The sequence below is a fragment of the Nuphar pumila genome, chromosome 10 (genome assembly GCF_984573655.1).
Source record: "Nuphar pumila chromosome 10, dmNupPumi1.hap1.1, whole genome shotgun sequence".
Lineage (NCBI taxonomy): Eukaryota > Viridiplantae > Streptophyta > Magnoliopsida > Nymphaeales > Nymphaeaceae > Nuphar > Nuphar pumila.
Window position 1 is genome coordinate 14,681,017 of NC_143258.1, and position 20,624 is coordinate 14,701,640.

The 20,624-nt window shown below is 38.9% G+C and overlaps 1 protein-coding gene across 3 annotated transcripts in view; it reads right to left on the reverse strand.

Annotated features, from left to right (window-relative positions):
* Positions 1-827: 827 nt before the first annotated feature.
* LOC149823500 (Pseudouridine synthase family protein) overlaps positions 828-20,624 on the reverse strand; it is a 179,633-nt gene continuing 159,836 nt past the window's right edge. For all 3 annotated transcript variants that reach the window (XM_090018880.1, XM_090018881.1, XM_090018879.1), the window contains one exon: positions 828-1,435. In XM_090018880.1, the coding sequence (XP_089875006.1) occupies positions 986-1,435 (450 nt within the window). In that variant the 3' untranslated portion in view covers positions 828-985. The remainder of the gene's footprint in view (positions 1,436-20,624) is intronic.

Consider the following 20,624-nt stretch of genomic DNA (forward strand, 5'->3'; position numbering starts at 1 on the left):
TACCCCTCCTCTTGCATTTATTTATACATAGTATTATTTTCAAGGGATATTTTTGTCCTTGTCAAAATAGCATTAAGTCAAAAGATTTTGTCTTGTATTGGAGTAGAGGAGCGTCTCTCCTATAAGGGTGTATTCTTTTCATTTCATGCTTAATGAAGTTTCTTCCTCCAATGTTCTCTCTTTTGTGCTTCTTTCTAGCTTTGATAGTTAAAACAGTAAAGTGCAGTAATATTGTATATTGATTAAGGGTATTTTCGCTCATGGATATATATAAAAAAGAAAGCCTAGACGTCCATTATATTGTTTTCTGGTGTTCTCTAGCTGCCGTCACATTGTGTTTCTTTTCTTCATTGCTTGCTACACGAATCCCAAGGCACGTTTAACGTCAAAATATATTAGTAACATGTGGTGGAATGGCGTGTCCTACTGCACCCTCCAAAATCTGAATCACAAGTTCTAAGATAAGTGTTGAGGACGATGAGAAAATTATAATTTAATGCATCGTATCTCGAACATATCGAATAATCTTCAATAGATGTGTTGTTTGAGGTGCACTCATAAGCTAACCATGTGCGCTACATAAGCAATATCCGGCCATGTAATTGTCAGATAAATGAAGACTTCCAACCAATTGTTATATATTGTAGGGTCATCAAACAACTCCCCATCAGTTGATTGTAGTCTCACATTAGCCTCAATGAGATATCCACATGCCTTTTGTCATCTGCTAGTCTAGCACGAGTTACTAAGTGTGTTTGGTAGAAAAAAATAAAGTTTCAGTGCAAAAATCAGTGATTAACCGAAAGCAATTGAGAAGTTTACAGATATTTGCAAGTCCTACTTAATGCATGGTTTGAAAATTATTAAATCATCATATACAAAGGGTTTAATATTAGGGCACATTGAAAACAAAGTAGTTTCTATTTTAAGATATTTCGCTGAAGAAAGTAATAATGAGTTTTATGACCAGAGCAGCTGGCAAGTTTCAAGAGAATGGTACAGTGGTATGCTGGCAATTCTCTCTTGGGATACAATTATTCAAATAGCTATTCTTCCATAGCCTCCAAGCACTTCTGACTTGTTCAAGTTGTTCATCAGGAATGCTGGCATAAGTGTCAAGGTTTTCGACCCACTCTTTCCATGGGGATTTCGATGTAGCTAAAAATTTAGACATTTGAGGTAATACAATGTCAGAATGAAATTGATCGACAGACTTCTGTATCTCATCCGATTCAATTAATCTCACAACTTCAGGCTTGGAATCAGAGCCAGGGGAAGTGTTCCTCAAGGAGAATTGATTGCCCTTCAAGATGAGAACTTCAGAGGGAGCAACAGGTAGGACTATTCGAGAATACTTGGCCAGAGATAATTGTATAATATCTTTTGGCAGCAGAGACCGTTTCACTGCTACTGCAGTGCCCACCATCTTACGAATCTGCCAATATAAACAAGAGAATACTGAAAAAAGAAAGATACATGGACTAGCAAAGCAAGTAAATAAAGATTAAAACATAGACATGCAAACAAACAACATACTTCTTGCAAATGCTGGTGATCAGTTTAAGTCTCAGCCAAGATCACTCAAAAGTGATATATCATGCACAAGGACAAGATAAATATTATAACTAGAAGAAAATTTATGTAAATACCTGAAATTAGAAACTGAACTGTAGATGTCCATTTCCATTACATACATCGTCAGGCAGATTAAGCAAGCACGTCTATGTGCATCTATGTGTGTGTGCGTGTGTTTGTGTATCATTTAGTGAACAATGGACAATAATACATTTATGTGCTTAGGAACAATTGAAATTAACTTGGATAATTTATTTGGCATGTCTCCAATATTATTACAAAAGAGCACACACACTTCTACCTAACCCATTAAAAATTTTCACTTAACCCATATTCCATGGTCAAAGTTTATCCCTGCCATTCTTGTTTTACTTTGAATTTTTATTACTATTAACATTACTAGCATGAATACATCCTAAGAATGCCTTCCTATTATGTTTTGGAAACTGGTTTACCTTGTGAGTTGTGAGTTGTGAGACTGTGGCTAGGAGAGGTTATGTGCTTCATATTTAGTTTTTTACTGTATAAGTATAACCATTTTGGCTACTGAAAGTGGGTACACTATTTTATGCATCCACTCAATGTTAGTCACATGAAAGCAAGTATGTGAAAGGCACTACTACCGATGGGCTTGTCTATGAGGTTCCCACCCAAAGACCACGTAAACATTAACTAACTATTCATGATAAGTCGAGTATGGGGTTTCTTCCAATTTTACATTTTCCCAATGTGGGAATATTGTGAGGCATCTCTCTCTCTCTCTCTCTCTCTCTCTCTCTCTCTCTCTCTCTCTATATATATATATATATATATATATATATATATCACACGGACTCGGTTAGGGAGGTGCCGCACCCGAGTCGACACGCCCCGACACAGGTGCGGCTTAGGACACGGTTCGGATTCGATCAACGCTGAGTCGGACTCGGTCGACGAGTCGAGGCCGAATCCATCCTCGTTTTGGGCTCGGTCAACGTTGACCGAGTCCAAAACTGTCCATTTTTGAAATATGTTTTGGATTTGGGTTGGGTTCGGATCTGGACCCGACCTAGATCCAAATTTTCTTTCGAACCCTAAAAGGGGTTTACGACAGGGGGAGGGGCTTACCCTGTCGATTTTGCCTCCCCCCATCCCCTACAACTTCCTTACGCCGACGATCCACTCCGACGACCGTAGCCGTAGGCGACACCAGCCACTGTCTCCCCCTTTCCTCCGTCCACAGGTATGCCCCCCATTCCCACTCTCTCCTCTTCGTCCGGCAGGCGTAGAAGTACATTAGATGCTTTGGTTTCAACCTCCATTTTTTTTTCTATGCACCAATCCATCCTTCGGATCCACAGTAGTAATAGAGGCGGACACAACAGAAAATCTTGTAGTTCATCAGTCTATGATGTTCTCTGTTGTGGCAGATGATGAAGTCAACCCCATAAGGAGGCTGAGTGCAAATGTTATGAGAAAGAAAAAAAAATGGTGGCAAGATCTGGAAGTCAGAGAGTGCACCTAAACATGCTGCTTCTTTGGATTCACATATGATAAAACCAATTAAAGGATATGATGTTGACATGCCAACCAATTTCAGTGAGGATGAAGCAGAAGATACTGGTTCTTCTATTGAAAGATAGGATTAGTTGAGAGGACCAGGGAGAAAGTTAGTTTTTCCAGTGGATATGCTAAGTGGTCTTGGGAAATAACCATCTTGGTTGCACAGGGCTACAACTACAAGGACTCCAAACTATACCGGCTAGACCTTTTTTTCTTGATATCAGAACCTTTTGTGAACACCCCAAATTTTTCAAAATGATTGTAAACATTCCCCTTTTTCCCCTAACCCTCGTTTTCTGACAAAATTGAGTCATTTTAAAAACAAAGCTCCAGTTTATTCTCGAATTTTTTGGAGTCAAATCAATCTTCTTATATCTGACTTAATTTTGGTCCAGATCCATTCAAAATCCAAATCTGAGCCTCGTTGACCAATTCTCAAATTAAAATTACAAAAATACCAAAAAATAATTTTGAATGGCTCAGACAACCCATCCGACATCCATTTGGATTCATTGCTCTATATTTCTCAATTCGAGGTTAAAAGCTCGAAAATCTTCTTAAATCTTGAATCCAAACCCATTTTATGAAGAATTTTCCAAAGAATAGCCTTGAATCCTCAAGAAAATTCCTCTTTTCATAAATATTTCTGGCCTTCCTCATTTTCCAAAGAATAGCCTTCCTCATTTTCCGACAGGTGGTGGAGCCCCTTGCCTCCACCCCTTGTCGGAAAAAAAATGAGGCAGGGTGCTCCGCCCCTGCCTCGTTCTCATTTTTCGGCAGCCCCCCCCCTCCCTGCACCCTCTGCTCGCAAAAGAGGGGTCCCTGTGCCTCCGATTCACAGAGGAAGGGCTCGACCCCTCCTCGTTTCCTATTTGTCCGGTAGGGGTAAGAAGGAGGAGGGGGCTCGACTGACAGGCCGAGCCTTGCCCCGTCGGACAGAAGGGAAACGACAAGGGGCTTGACCCCTCCTCATTTCCCTTCTATCCGGCGGGGCAAGGCTCGGCTCGGCCTGTCAGCCGAGCCCCCTCCTTCCCCCACTCCTCCTTACACCTGTCGGGCACCCCTGCCAAAAAAAATAACGGGGCAGCGGGCTCTGCCCCTGCCTCATTCTTATTTTTCGACATCCCCCCCCCTCTCCCTGCACCCTCTGCTCGCAAAAGAGGGGCTCGGCAAGGTTCAACAGGGGCTTGAATTAGAAGATTCTATTTTATTTACTTATTTTCTTTTCAGTTTTCACTTTTCAGATATAATGGCAAGTTCTAGCGATAGTGTCAATACATTTGGTTCAAGTTCTAACCCTGAATTAGAAGATTCTAAACCACTTTGAAGGTTTGTGACAAAAGGGATAAAAGCTGGTGGTGGTGGTGAGAATGTGCAGTTTCATTGTAATCTATGTAAGACTGTTTTCATAGGTTCTTATACGCGTGTGAAAGCACATCTTTTGCATATTCTTGGTCAAGGAATTAAGGCATGTTCTGGGGTTGACAAAGACATGTTAAAGCAATTAAAGAAAGAACAAGAGGAAGTTGAAAAGAAAAAAATTGCAGAGATCAGAAATGATTCGATTAATTGTCTTTTCCTATTGCCAGTGATATACAAGAAGAGCTTTTAAAGAAAAGAAAGATGAAAAACAATAAAACAATACAAGCATCATTCAAAAACATGGCAAGAGCAGAAATTGATAAAAAGATTGGTCGATTCTTTTACTCAAGCTCAATTCCTTTTAATGTAGCTAGAAGTCCATACTGGAAAGATATGATTACATCTTTGGCTAATTGTAATTTGAGTGGTTATGTGCCTCCTAGTTCAGAAAAACTAAGAACAGTCGTTCTTGCAGAGAAAAAAAATAGAATTGAAGACTTGTTAGAGACCCAAAAGTTTGCATAGAAACGACATGGAGTGCCGATTGTTTCTGATGGGTGGACTGATATACAAAGGCGACCACTGATAAACTTCATTGCTTACTCACTTAATAGGCCAATCTTTTTGAAGACTGTTGATGCATCTGGAAAGTATAAAGATGCTGAATATTTAAAGAGATTATTTGTGGAAGTGATAAAAGAAGTGGGTGAAGAAAGTGTGGTGCAAATCATTACTGACAATGCTCTAGTTTGCAGTTGTGCAGGAATGAATTTGGCAAGTGAAGATACATATTCACATAGTTTTTGGACTCCTTGTGCAGCACACAGTTTAAATTTGACACTTAAGAGTATATGCAATCCATCAAAAAATGATGCAAATATACATGAAATATGCTTAGGGATTGAGGAAATAGAGCATGATGTTAGAAATATTAGAAATTTTGTTGTAAACCATCATCATGCCCTTTTTATATTTAATAAGCATTCTGATCTCAAGTTACTGAAAGTTGCTGAAACTCGTTTTGCTTCTCTCATTGTTATGATGAAAAGAATTAAGCAACTCAAGAATGCATTGATGATGATGGTGGTTGATCAAGATTGGGATTTTTATCGTACTGAAGATGATGTCAAGGCTCAAGCTATCAAAAAATGCATCTGTGATGATTTTTTGTGGGATAAAATTACATATTTTGTTGAATTTACAAAACCTATTTGGGAAATATTGAGAGAAGTTGACAGAGATGTACCCATGCTTCATAGAATTTATAAAATGTGGGACAATATGATTGAAAAAGTTCAAAGTATCATTTTTAAACATGAGAAGAAAGATATTGCACTTAATGATTCAAAATTTTACAATCATGTACATTCAGTTTTAGTGAGAAGATGGGATAAAAGCAATACACCTTTGCATTGCATGGCACACTCTCTCAATCCAAAATACTATGCAAAAAAATGGTTGACAGCAGGTGTTGGTCGTGTTTCTCCAAATGAAGATCCTGAGATATCAAAAAATAGAATGATATGTTTGTTAAAATGTAGCTCCTAAAATCATTGTAAATATAAATATATATATTTATATACATAGAGATATATTTACATATAATATATTATATGTACATATATCTCTATATATATAAATATATATATTTATATATTTTTACCCGAAAGGGCATTTCTGTCATTTCCTGTTTTGCGCATATTCACTTTTAGAATATGCTGTAATTTTCTTTTTATTTTTACTTTTGTAATTTCTTTTTTTTCTTTTTATTTTTTGATTTATTTTATGTGCATTGGGGGTCCCCCAATAGAGTCGTTGGGGGCCCCCAACGGTCACAAATGTGACCGTTGGGGGCTCCCAACGACTCCTTTGGGAGCCCCCCCTTGCACCTTCTAACATTTGTATAAATAGGGATGTTCCCCCCTTGTATTTCCTAAGCTTGAGAGTCTCAAGCATTTGCTTTTATATATTGAAATACATGCATTATTGCATGTTTATTATTTATACACTTTTTGTGTATTTTGTTCAAGTGTTGTGAGAGTGCTTTCGTGCACTTCTTTTATAAAGTTTTTATGCTTGTTTATGTATTGTCTCTTCGTAGACAATTTCACAATGTTTGGGAAGACTTTTTAATGATCCTTACATGTTTAAGGTTGTAAATAGTGAGTTTGACAAGTTTTCTACTATGAGATTTGATTCTTTAGCAGCACTCGTGGCAAGGGACGAGGAAGATCCCCTTAATTGTTGGGCAACATATGGATCAGAGACACCAAATCTGCAACGTCATGCAATGAAGTTGTTATCCCAACCTGCTACATCATCTTGTTGTGAAAGAAATTGGAGTACATATGCTCAAATTCACAACATTAAAATAAACAAACTCACTAGTAAAAGAGTAGAGGATTTGGTTTATGTTCATTCTAATCTACGATTAATTTATCGCCGCACCAAAGAAGAGTATAGGTACATTTTTTTCTTTGTATTCAAAGTTTGTATTTAAATATTTGTATTCAAAGTTTTAAGTTAGATACTAATATAGTCATTTTTTGATGCAGTTGTGGACCATCCAAGAATTGAGATATAAATCCAAAAGATTTTGACTTGGAGGGAGAACATAATTTGCATACTCTCAACATGGACTACATCGATCCTGTTCTTCCCTCAAATTTAGACGATGAGGCAAACTTATGATAAGTTTTGTTGTTTATCACACTCACAAGCTTCTTTATGTGTTATATTTTGGTAAGTTTGTGTTGTTAAGAATTGCTTTTTTATTTTTGCTTTAAAATTTACAATCTTTATGTGTCAATTTATTGTTATATACATAATTATAATTATATATATATATATATAGCTGAGTCCCCGTGTCCGAATTTTTTGAAATTGCGCTGCACCCGCACCCATGTGACATATATATATATATATATATATATATATATATATATATATATATATATATATATATATATATATATATATATATATATACATATATATGTTACAAGATACAACCAATTACAAAATGCCCCTAAGTTAATAACACAACAATTATACAAAGAGGGGCAAAACTCGAATAAGGAACAAATACATAAAGAAATAATTCTGCCTGAATCTATATCTAATTTTGATCCAATCCGGATCCAGAACTAGAACCAAGGTCACGTCTCAATAGCCTTGCTCAAGTTGTACATGGTAATCACCGTGGACAACTTGGACTTCAAATAAAAAAATCTTCGTGTGGTTAGACCTTTAGTACACAAATCGGTCAACTAATCTTCTGTTTCGAAAAACTTAGACTCCACCATAAAAACATAATAGCCTGAAGCTGACCTTTCATCTGGATTACCTGCCCAGTTTGCATCATCACTATAAGGATATTTTTGTGAGATTCTTCACTAGAATCTGTTTTGTGAGAAAGAGAAGAGGAGGAGAATAGGGGTTGCGGCTGTCACGATTTCAATAATGAAATCGTGACCTAGAACCTGTATTTAAAGTTTTAATATACAATATGGGTCCGGGTCTGTTATAATATCCACACCCGATACATGGTACATTCAGTATGACATGTGATATACAAAATACTACTTTTTCACCTCCCCTCAAGTTGATCATGGTTTTGAACCATGAACAACTTTCCTTTAAGCATCCAAAAATGATCTTTTGTTAAGCCCTTTGTAAATATGTCTGCTACTTGTCTTTCAGTATTAACAAATTCAGGCTCGATCTCTTTTTCTTCAACTTTTGTCTTACAAAATGTTGGTCGATCTCAATATGCTTAGCGCGACTGCGATGGACTGGATTGAATGACATGTTGAGAGCACTTTGATTATCACACAGCAAGGTAGACCGAGAGATCGTTTCTCCCACTTCAGTCAATAAATGCCTGACCCATGTGACTTCGGCAGTAGCGGCAACCATGGATCTATACTCGGCCTCAGTGCTTGATCTAGCAACGACCTTTTGTTTTCTACTACTCTAAGAGACTAAGTTTCTTTCAATGAAGACACAATATCCTGATGTAGACCTTCGTTCATCTGGATCCTCTGCCCAGTCTGCATCACAATATACATTAAGCTCACGCATTTCCTTGCCAGACGATTTTGGAGAATATATCAACCCATCCCCAATTGTTCCTTTCAGATATCTGAGTATCCTCTTAACTGCCTCCATATGGCCAATACGTGGTGCATGCATAAACTGAGACACTTGATTGACTAAATTGTTAAAATATGATTGTACATATATATATATATATATTTAGATCACGACACATACACATATATATATAATTACATATATATATATATATATGTCTATGTGTCTATCTACATGTATAAATATATATATTTATATATTTCCTTTGTAATACCCACTAGGGGTAAAATAGTCTTTTTACCCTCATTCACGCCATGTACATTTTTCCTTATTTCTTTTTCCCTTTCTTTTTTCTTTTATTTTTCCTTTTTCCTTTCTTTTTACCTTGGAAAAGCCCCCCTTAAGGGACGTTGGAGCCTCCAACGGTCACATTTGTGACCGTTGGAAGGGATCCAACATCCCTTAGGAGCCCTTCCAAGGGTTCTCTTTTGTGCCTATAAATAAAGCGGTTCTCCCCTATTGTAAGCATGCTTCTTTGAAGCCCTCTTGAGTGGAATATATTTTCTCACTTCATTTTGTGTGTTTTTACCACTTTTGTGGTGTGTTGTATTTTTGCCCATTAGTGGCTACTCGTGTATGTGTGTGTTTTGCTCTTGGAGATATCGCCTCTCTCATTTGGCACTTCATTACATGGTATCAGAGCAAGGTTAAGGAAGCTTCATCGGGATCTCACTTGACAAGTAATATTGATCCTCTCTCTTGCCTTTAAACCTTTTTTTTTAATATGGCAAACAAGGATGCAAAAATTGATCTCTCATTCAAATTGAATGGGACCAATTACCGAATGTGGGCAGCCGCTATGGAGAATAACCTCAAAGGTAAAAAACTTTGGAGGTATGTGTGTGGGACCATTCCAGAACCTCAATTGAAATTAACTAAGTTTGAAGGCGATGAGGAAAAAGCTTTGAATGAAGAAGAAAAAGAGAAGGCTATTCTTGACTTCTCTTCAAAAATGGAGGATTGGGAAATTGAACATGCTAAAATTCTAGCATGGTTCATGAATAATGTGGATTTAAAGATTTGTGCAAATCTTGCAAAATTTAAGAAGGTCAATGAAGCTTGGTTCTTTATGAAAGGAATGTACACGCAAAGAGATCTTGCTAGGCATTTCTTTTTACAAGAAAAGGCGAGAGAAACCAAGCAAGGTGATATGAGTATTAGGGACTATTATAGTGCCCCATCTTCTTTGTGGAATGAACTTGTTCTCCTTGAACCTCAATGGGAAGGTAGTGCTATTGCCAAGAGGCAAGAGCAAATGGAGAAAAAAAGATTCTTTCAATTCATTCATGGGCTTCGTCCCGAATTTGAGCAACTTAGAGGATCCCTACTTCATAGGGTTTCTACTCCTCTAAATGATATTTTGGCCGACTTATGTCAAGAAGAAACACGTTTGGCCTTGAAAAGAGATGTTGATGAAGTTCATGTCGTATCTAGACCCTGCAATAATGTTAGGTCATATAAACCACCCCATTTTTGGAAGAATAATAGTGGTGGAGGAAGAAAGATTATATGTCATAATTGTAATGAACCGGGTCATATTCACCCGGATTGCCCTAAATTCAAAAGGAAGGTTGCTTCCGTTGGTGAAATTCCTCCAAATGCAAATGAAGATCCAAAGAAGGATGGAGACATAAAGGAGTCCATTGCGCATCTTACCGAAACTCTTCAACAATTCATAAAGCTGAACTCCTCTACATCATCTTCTTTGTCTTCTACTTCCGGTGCCGCCATTTCCTCTTTTCCGAGTATGACTTATTGGATCCTTGACTCGGGTGCCTCCTTTCATATGACCCCAAATGCATCGCTTTTATCAAAACCAAGTCTAAACAAATTTAAATTATTTGTTTCAACCGCCTATGGAACATCCTTGGATGTTGAAGGCATTGGAAACCTTGAGAAAACTTTTTGACTAAAACAAAGAATTTTTTGTTCCTAAAATCTGAATTATTTCAAAATTTAATTTAAATCTTTTTTCTGTTTCTCAAATTACCGACTTTGATTGTAATGTCTCTTTTTTACCAACCCATTGCTATGTGCAGGATCTCCAATCCGGGAAGCGGATTGGGCAAGGCCATAGAAGAGGGAATCTTTACTATATGGATTTTTTGTCTTTGCCATCTAAATCATTTTGTAATCATGTTCAATCTAAAGATATTGAGACTTGGCATAAGAGGCTTGGACATCCTAGTATTTCCAAGTTGTATATTTTTCCTTTTTTGGAAAAACTTTGCAATACAAATACATTTACATGCAATGATTGTATTCTTGGAAAGATTTATTCGCTTCTGTATTCGCATAGTAATTTTGTGTCAAAAAGATCTTTTGAACTTGTGCATTCCGATGTATGGGGGCCAGCACCCGTTATGTTCAAAGGGGGATATTCCTACTATGTTACCTTCATTGATGACTTTTCTAGATATACATGGTATACATTATTAAAAACAAATCCGATGTCTTCAATATTTTTAAAGAATTTCATGTTCTTATTCAAAATCAATTTCAACACAATATAGCTATATTTAGATCCGATAATGGAGGGGAGTACATGTCTAGAGATTTTCAAAATTATTTTAAATCAAATGGAATTTTACATCAACGTTCTTGTCCTAAAACTCCGCAACAAAATGGTCTTGCGGAAAGGAAACATAGACACTTAATTGAAACAACAAGAACCCTTGTCTCTAAAAATGTTCCTAAAAATTTTTGGGTCGAAGCTCTTCTTACAACAACATATCTTATCAATCGTATGCCCTCCTCTTCATTAAAGAATGTATCACCTTTTGAAAACTTGTTCAAAATTACTCCCGATTTTAATAGACTAAGGATCTTTGGATGTAAATGCTTTGTGCTTATTCAAGGACAAGACAAATTATCACCAAAGGCCCTTGAATGTGTATTCATTGGCTATGGTGAAAATAAAAAAGGTTATAGATGCTATGATCTTCAAAACAATAAACTCTATGTATCAAAGAATGTAAACTTTCTTGAGGATCAAAATGGTTTTGATATTCACACATCTAAAGAAGACATTGATTATTCCTTCCTATTTGATTTAGCTCCTCGAATTGAGTCCCTAAATACAAATATTTGTGACAATACTTGTAATGGGATCTTACATCATAATGACATACCTCAACATGATAAGGTTTTTCAAAATGAAAACCTTAATGATTTAAATGTATATACCCGGCGGTTTGAAAATGAACATCAATCGGCTCTTGAAAGATATTTTCAAAACTTAGAAGAATCTATTGATGACAACCAACCTAGAAGGTCTTCTCGTAATAGTAGGCCACCACAAAAAATTGTATCTTATGAATCTTTTTCACCCAATTATAGAACTTGCCTCATGATGATACATTTGTATCATGAGCCTACCTCTTATAAAGAAGCTAAGGATCATCCTCATTGAATTGAATCAATGAAAATTAAATTAGAGGCTCTTAACAAAGCCCAAACTTGGAGCATTATTCGTCAACCATTAGGAAAAAAGGCTATTGGGTGTAGATGGGTATATAAAGTCAAAACCAAATGTGACGGATCCCTTAAAGATTGTGATCATTGCAAAATTTTTTCTCTCGTTCATTTTTCCTCTATCTTTTCCTTTCTAGCCTCTATTCCCTTTTTGAAGGGAAATAAAAGATAGAAAAGAAGAGAGAAGAGAAAAGAAAAAGAAAGAAGAGAGGAACTCTTTTGCAAAGGTCTCACTTAACCTTAATTTTGAAAATATTTTGAAATTACTCGCCTCCGTTTTTGAAAATTTACGGGAAGATGGAGAGACGGGATTCGCCCGTCGGTACGAGGTTCGACTGTTCCTGGCACCTTTACCAGGGGTAATCGAACTTATGCCTTTTTCTTTGCCTAAATAATATCTAAGAATTTATTCTAAGTCTAAAAATGCACAAAAAATCATGCTTGTGCAATGCAAACACAGAGATGTATGCTTTTAAGAAGAATAATTTTAGAACTTTTGGGATTATCCAAGTGATTTTGAAATAAGTTTGAAAATATTTTGAAGAAATGGTTTTTGAAAATTGATTTGAGAAAGTTAGATTTTGAATCTAACTTAGAACTTGAAATAGATCTGGAAGAAGAGACTTGAAGTTCTAAGTCTTGGAATAATCAGAGATTTGAAAATAGATCTTGAATTTGAAGAATAAAGACAAAAATGAGAATTTGAACTAAGATAGATTTTTGAAGTCAAAATGAAGTTTCAAAGTTAAAATGAACTTTGAATTTGAATTGGTTTTCAAAAGAAAACCGATTTTGAAAAGGAAATCTGATTTTGAGTTTTGAATTCAGAACCTGAAACAAGAATTGAATTTGGAAGTTGAATTTAGACTTCGGAAATAGATTTGAAAAAAATGATCTTGGAAATAGAAATTGAAATTGGAATTGGAATTTTGAAATCCGGATGAAATTTGAAAATGGAATTGAGAAATCCAGATGGAATCTGAAAATGGAATTGGATCTGAGAAATCCAGATGGAATTAGAAAATGGAATTAGATTTTGGAGATCCAGATGGAATTTGAAGATGGAATTGGATTTAAGAAATCCAAATGGGTTTTGAAATGGGATCAGATTTGAGAAATCCAGATGGAACTTAAAAATAGAATTGAATCTGCAATTGGAATCAAGTTGGAAAAATGGGATTGGATTTGAGAATCTGGAATTCAAGATGGAATGGGATTTGACATCTGGACAGGGCTCACATACCAATTATGAAAATTAAACACTCAAAGACGATAAAATTGCAAGTATTTGTGGTGGCTCTGATACCAAACCTGTAACGACCCCAACTCATCCCCTTTTGAAAATGCGGAATTTTTTTTTTTTAAAACAGTGCGGAAAACTTCCCAGAGACCCGGGGTCCTCACAGTTCCAATTCCAACTGGATAGCCATAAACCACAAAAGAACTTACAATTAACATCCATAACTAACCATTGCCTTTATTCATGAATTAAAAACTAATCTCAAAAATAAAGTGTCTGACTCAAGTAACCACTGATGACAATAAGCAAATAACAAGAACACTAGACTGAAAAACCAAAATAAAGAGCTACTCTGTCCACAAAGAAGACTGTCAAAACTCGTTGTGACTCTCGCGCCCTCGCAGTAGCTGTCGACTTCACTGATCACCTGTTCCTGCGAAAAACCAATGAAGTAGGGTGTCAGAATCGAAATCCTGAGCACAGCTACTTCTTAATTAAACAAGTGAGATAAAGAGTCAAGATGAGATATCATGCAACAATTAAGGGAAATACATACAAGACAGTTTATAGCATTTGAGAATTTATTCATGCAACAATCATAAATGCTAAGCATGCAAGGACAGTAAAGCAGTAGCATCTACTAAAATTTCAGCATGCAACAAGAATTAAACATTCAACACTTACCCTCATGTACTGAGTAAGGAAACCATTAAAGTATGCATGATCGAATGCATAACAGGAAAAATGCATGTCTTTTATGCAATTCATGAATCATTTTATTATCTTCCATTAAGTCTTTTGTTTCCTTATGCATGCCCTATTAAATGCATACAGCTTTAAGTTTCTCTTTTTAATTACCGTTGCCCACGGATACACCAAACGGGTACAAACCCCGAGGTTAAGTTAGGTTCCCAGGGTAGCTTAGTACACAATTTAAATATTTTTACTAGGTTCCCAACTTAGCCCTCGACCGAATCACCTTCGGAACATTAGACCTCCACATCTAATGTCGGGGACACAAGGGACACCCCACGCCCACAAGTGCCACTTCCTTGGTACCAAAAACAACAGCTGTGTCAAACACACCACTCCCGGGTAAAGTGGCGGACTCTCCCTAAAACTGTGGCCAGGAGAAGGAACCTCAATATCGGGTTTAGGGGACCAAAATTACGCACACGGAGTTTTGTATCCTCACAGTCTCCCCAAGAGCGGATTTCTAAGATCCCCATTCTCCAGATGGGTGATCCCAAAAGGTATATTACACTGTGCTTTGTTATTACTTTTTAATTAATTCCTTAAGTTTTGCAACATCATATGCAAAAAGAAAGATAAAAGCTCGCATCTACCTCGCGAGAGCCATCACAGGACTCCGGCCTGTGGAAACATATAGAACAGTGCAACAAAGCTGAAATATTTATAAAGCATGATCTTTGAAATGCATTTAAATGAGTAAGGGAAAATATTTCCACAGCTCGGGTTTACCAAACCCTCGATGATTCATTTTGATCACCGGAACACTAATGCAGGAATCTCAATCATATGTAATATAACAACACACATCGAGTACATCAATGAGTAAACATGTCCCAACAGTCATGTAAACCACCTCAACTCCTAACATAAAGAGAAATGAGACTGTAGGTACCTAATGCATGCTCAAGATTTATCATGCATCACAAGATTAGAATTCTTAACTTTATCAATCACGTAACCAGGCCGTGTTTTCATATGCTATCAACCTATGTTACTAACATGGCATGGTTCCCAGCATAAGAGAAGTTTTTGAAATTAGCAGCTCAGCCCAGCCGACCCTATCGGCTGGGTGTGGCAGCATAGACACAGGCCCAAACAGGGGCTGTGTATGCTGTCCGGAAACGCACCAAAAAGGGATGCTATATGCTAATATCCCCGTTTACGTATATACATATATATATATACATATATATATATATATATATGTATATATATACAGACAGACCTATATATATATGTATGTGAAAAGACTGGACCCAGCCCAGCCGATCCCATTGGCTGGGTCTGGCAGCATATTTATAGGTCCAGTATGGACCTGTGTATGCTGTCAAAACGACAGCCTAACCTATTTCGAAAACAACCATTGGATTACTTTATATATATCTCTTCTTTTTTTTTTAAAGAAACACACCCCCACCCCAGCCGACCCTGTCGGCTGGGTCCAACAGCACGTACACAGGTCCAGTTTGGACCCGTGTATGCTGTCAAAAACAGCAGCACTTCAGATTTCAGGGAACTGATTTTTTTTTTATTACTCATATACCCTTTTTGAAAACAACTAGGCACAATCCCTTTTTGTCTCAGGTTTCCTAAATGCCCAGCTGGTTAAGCTTTAACAGTTGCTAAGCAACGATCACAAATTCAATACCATATTTAATTTCTAAGACATATCAGAATTAAACAATGGATGAATTATCATCCCATTCTAACCATTCAAGTTCAAATAAAAGATGCCTATTAACATGATAATTCTGATGCAAAACTTCATTAAACAATATCAACTTATTCTAACCATTCAAGTTAAAATAAAAACGCCTATCAGCTTGATAAATCTGATGCCAATTTCATTAAACAATATCAACTTATTCTAACCATTCAAGTTCAAATAAAAGATGCCTATCAACATAATAATTCTGATGCAAAACCTTATTAAACAATAACAATCTCATTCTAACCATTCAAGTTAAAATAAAAATGCCTATCAGCTTGATAAATCTGATGCCAACTTCATTAAACCATATCAACTCATTCTAACATTTCAGGTTCAAATAAAAGATGCCTATCAACATAATAATTCTGATGCAAAACCTCATTAAACAATAACAATCTCATTCTAACCATTCAAGTTAAAATAAAAATTTCAAACAAAAGACTCAGCTAAAACTGGGTCTAGCACCCAGCCAGACCCACCCAGCCGACCCAGTTGGCTGGGTCTGGTACACAGCCCAGCCGACTGCATACCTGGGCCCCAAATCATGCAGGTAAAGCTTTTAGTTCTGTTTTTTTTTTTTTTTCAAAACAACAAGAGCACAGAAGGTGCGCGGGAGTAACAGTGGAAACTGTTCTCCATTAGATTCCATCGATTGTTGCATGGAGATCAAATCTCCACCGATGCCCCATTTGAATCAAAAAGAGGTACCCGTACCTCGTTTCGCAAATCCGGATGATCGGAGGCAGCTTAACTAGAGAGAGATCGGCTGAGGTCGATCCCACCCCCACTATCGAGCTCCGGCTGAAGGGAAACAACGAGGAGGAGGAAGGACCGTCGCCTGCCAAGGGTGGTGCGCACGCCTGCCGCAGTTGGGGAGTTGCCGGTGGTGTGGCTCCAGCAATGTGCACCAAAACGAGGAGAGTGAGAGAGATTTGGGGCAAGAATAGAGAGGTAAAGGGGAAGGGGATACCAACCTGCCATTTTAAAGGAGGAAGCCTTCCGAATTTGGTGGAGGTCGTTCCCCTTTCGCCGGAGGCTGCGGCTCACCTTTCCCTTTTTCCCCTCACACGATAGGGGTTAGGGTTTACTCTCAGCACCCTAACCCTCCCCCTTCTCACTTTCCCCTTTTTCAGAAAAATCGGGCAACCCTATCGGGTTACCCCCTTTTTCTCTTACTCGATACACAGGGGCGACCCGGGTCCGGACCCGGGACCCGGTAACCGACCCCGAGTTGGGTCTACGCCTGTTTCTCAACGAAAATGGGTCCACAAGTTGGATCCAACTGTGGATCCGTGAGTTCGCCATACATATCTCGCTTTATTACGAACGTTAATATATATATATATATATATATATATATATATATATATATATATTTTTTTTTTTAAATGCCCTAAGCTATGCATCAATACCCATTTATGGGTCCGAGATCCGAAATATGGATCTTAGGTCCAAATTGCATGTTTTCCCCAAAATTTAAATGGCAAAACTTACGGTTTTTACATCCTTACCCCCTTAAAAGAATTTCGTCCCCGAAATTAGCACGTACCAAATAAAAGAGGGTAATGATGACGCATGTCTGCCTCAGGCTCCCAAGTGCATTCATCTAGCCCATGATGCTGCCAATGCACCTTTACGAACGGAATCGTTCTACTGCGCAGTACCCTTTCCTGACGTTCCACAATCTCTATCGGCTTCTCGTCCGTAGTTAAGTCAGGTTGTACCTCGATCGCCTTATAGTGAATTATGTGTGAGGGTCAGGTACGTACTTTCTCAACATCGAGACATGAAAAACATCGTGAATCTGCGAGAACTGAGGAGGGAGGGCTACCCGATACGCAGTCTCTCTGACACGTCCAAGGACTTCGAAGGGTCCCATATACCTAGGACTCAACTTGTCTTTCTTCCCAAACCGGAAGATACTTTTCGTAGGAAAGATTCGAACAAACACGTGATCGCCTACCTCAAAACTGAGCTCTCTACGCCGCTGGTCGGCATAACTCTTTTGCCTACTCTGAGCTGCAATCAACCTCTGCCGAATTAAACGCACCTGATCCGCATAGTGTTGGACAATTTCTGGAGACTCTACTGCTCTCACTCCAACCTCATCCCAACAAACTGGATATCTACACGGTCGGTCATACAGTGCTTCATACGGGGCCATGCCAATACTAGCATGAAAACTATTGTTATAAGAAAACTCTGCAAGCTTCACATGTTTGTCCCAATCACTTGCCCAATCCAAAGTGCACGCTCTCAACATGTCCTCGAGCGTTTGAATCGTTCGCTCTGACTGCCCGTCTGTCTGCGGATGGAAAGCAGTACTAAACTTCAAGGTAGTGCCAAGGGCTTTCTGAAGCTATCGCCAAAATCGAGATGTGAACCTCGGATCCCGATCTGACACTATCGAACGAGGCACTCCGTGAAGCCTAACAATCTCCTCTACGTAGAGATCGGCCAAGCTCTCCAAGCTTTGACTAATCCTGATCGGAAGAAAATGAGCACTCTTTGTCAAACGATCCACAATCACCCATATGGCATCTCGTTGTCGTCGGGTCTTAGGCAGCCCTACGATGAAGTCCATTGAGATATCATCCCACTTCCACTCTGGAATCTCAAGAGGCTGCAAAAGTCCACCTGGTCTCTGGTGTTCAATCTTCACTTGCTGGCAAGTAAGACACCGAGATGTGAACTCCGCGATGTCCCGTTTCATCCCATTCCACCAAAAAGTCCTCTGAAGATCTTTGAACATCTTGGTGGAACCAGGGTGAACGGAATACTTCGACCTGTGAGCTTCACTCATCAACTCTTCCCGTAACGCTTTTGGAACCCACCATCGGTCCCCGAACATAATGGTTCCGCCCTCCTCCCGGCGAAACTGCGCTTCTGGTTTCTGAGCACTATCGCACAACTTTTCAAAGTCCGGATCTTCTGATTGGAGTTCCTCGATTCGATCTATGATCTCTGGTCGTGCCTGCATCCCGGCACAAAGGATGCGTTCAGAGTCATCAGAAAAAGGTTGTCATCGTACGAACTCCTCGACCAGATTCCAACTGCGTCCAATTAAGCTAGCTGCTGTGACTGACGCCTTTCTACTAAGTGCATCAACCACCACATTCGCCTTACCCAGATGGTAAGCGATGGAGAAGTCGTAATCCTTTAGGAATTCCAACCACCTACGTTGCCTCAAATTCAAGTCCCTCTGGGTGAAGATATATTTGAGGCTCTTGTGGTCAGACATGACCTCAAACGTTTCCCCATAAAGGTAGTGGCGCCAAATCTTCAGCGCGTACACTACTGCCGCTAACTCCAAGTCATGTGTGGGATAATTCTTCTCATGCACCTTTAGCTGTCGGGAAGCGTAAGCTATGACCTTTCCATACTGCATAAGAACGCAGCCCAGTCCAGTCCCCGACTCATCACTGTATACCACAAAACCACACATCCCGGAAGGCAATGTCAAAACCGGCGCTGTGGTCAGCCTCTTCTTTAACTCTTGGAAACTGTCTTTGCAGCGAGAGGACCACTCGAACTTCACTCCTTTCTGCAACAACCGAGTCATCGGAACCGCTATACGCGAGAAATCTTGAATGAAGCGACGATAATAACCCGCCAATCCCAAGAAACTCCTAATGTCTGTCACTGTCTTCGGCTGTTCCCATGACAAAACGGCTTCCACCTTGGTTGGATCAACCTCTACACCTCTCTCGGATATCACGTGACCAAGAAACATCACCCTATCGATCCAAAACTCACACTTTGAGAATTTAGCGTAAAGCTGATGTTCTCTCAATGTTTGCAGCACGAGTCGCAAATGCTCTCGGTGATCTTCCACACTCTCCGAATATATCAAAATGTCATCTATGAACACGATGACAAAAGAATCCAGCTACAACCTGAAAACCCGGTTCATCAGATCCATAAATGCCGCAGGGGCATTTGTAAGTCCAAAGGACATCACTAGAAACTCGTAATGCCCATATCTGGACCTGAACGCTGTCTTAGGAATATCTTCGGTTTTAATCCTCAGCTGATGATAACCCGAACGAAGATCAATTTTCGAGAACACCTTGGCCCTTCTCAACTGATCAAACAAATCATCGATCCTAGGCAAAGGGTATTTGTTCTTCACCGTTACTTGATTCAACATGCGGTAGTCAATACAAAGTCGCATTAAACCATCCTTCTTAACAAAGAGGACCGGGGCACCCCAAGGGGATACACTCGGTCTAATAAATCCTTTGTCAAGAAGATCCTGCAACTGCTTTTTCAGTTCCCCTAACTCAGCAGGTGCCATGCGATACGGAGCACGAGAAACTGGTGTTGTACCAGGCACTAGCTCGATCGAGAACTCAATTTCTCGATGCGGAGGCAAACCCGGCAAATCCTCGGGAAAAACATCCGGGAATTCGCGGACAACGTCTAACTGCTCCAAGGACGGCGCCTGACTGTCTTGAGCAGAAACACTGACCAATAATACCATGCAACCCTTCTTGTGGTACTTGGAGACCTTCAAAGCTGACATGATCCTCACCCCATCGGTCGGTCTCGTCGAATGACACAACACTGCAGATAATTTGGGGTGCTCCAAGATTACCTTCTTGCCCCGACACTGGAGGGTCGCATTATGCTTAGACAACCAGTCCATACCCAAGATGACATCATAAAATGTCATATCCAAAATTACCAAATCAGCAGACAACTCCTGGCCTTCTATCACCACGCATACGGATGGAAAATACTTCCCGCAGGAAGAGGATGCACCCATAGGTGACATCACATCAAGAGCCCTCTCGAGGCTAGATGGAACTA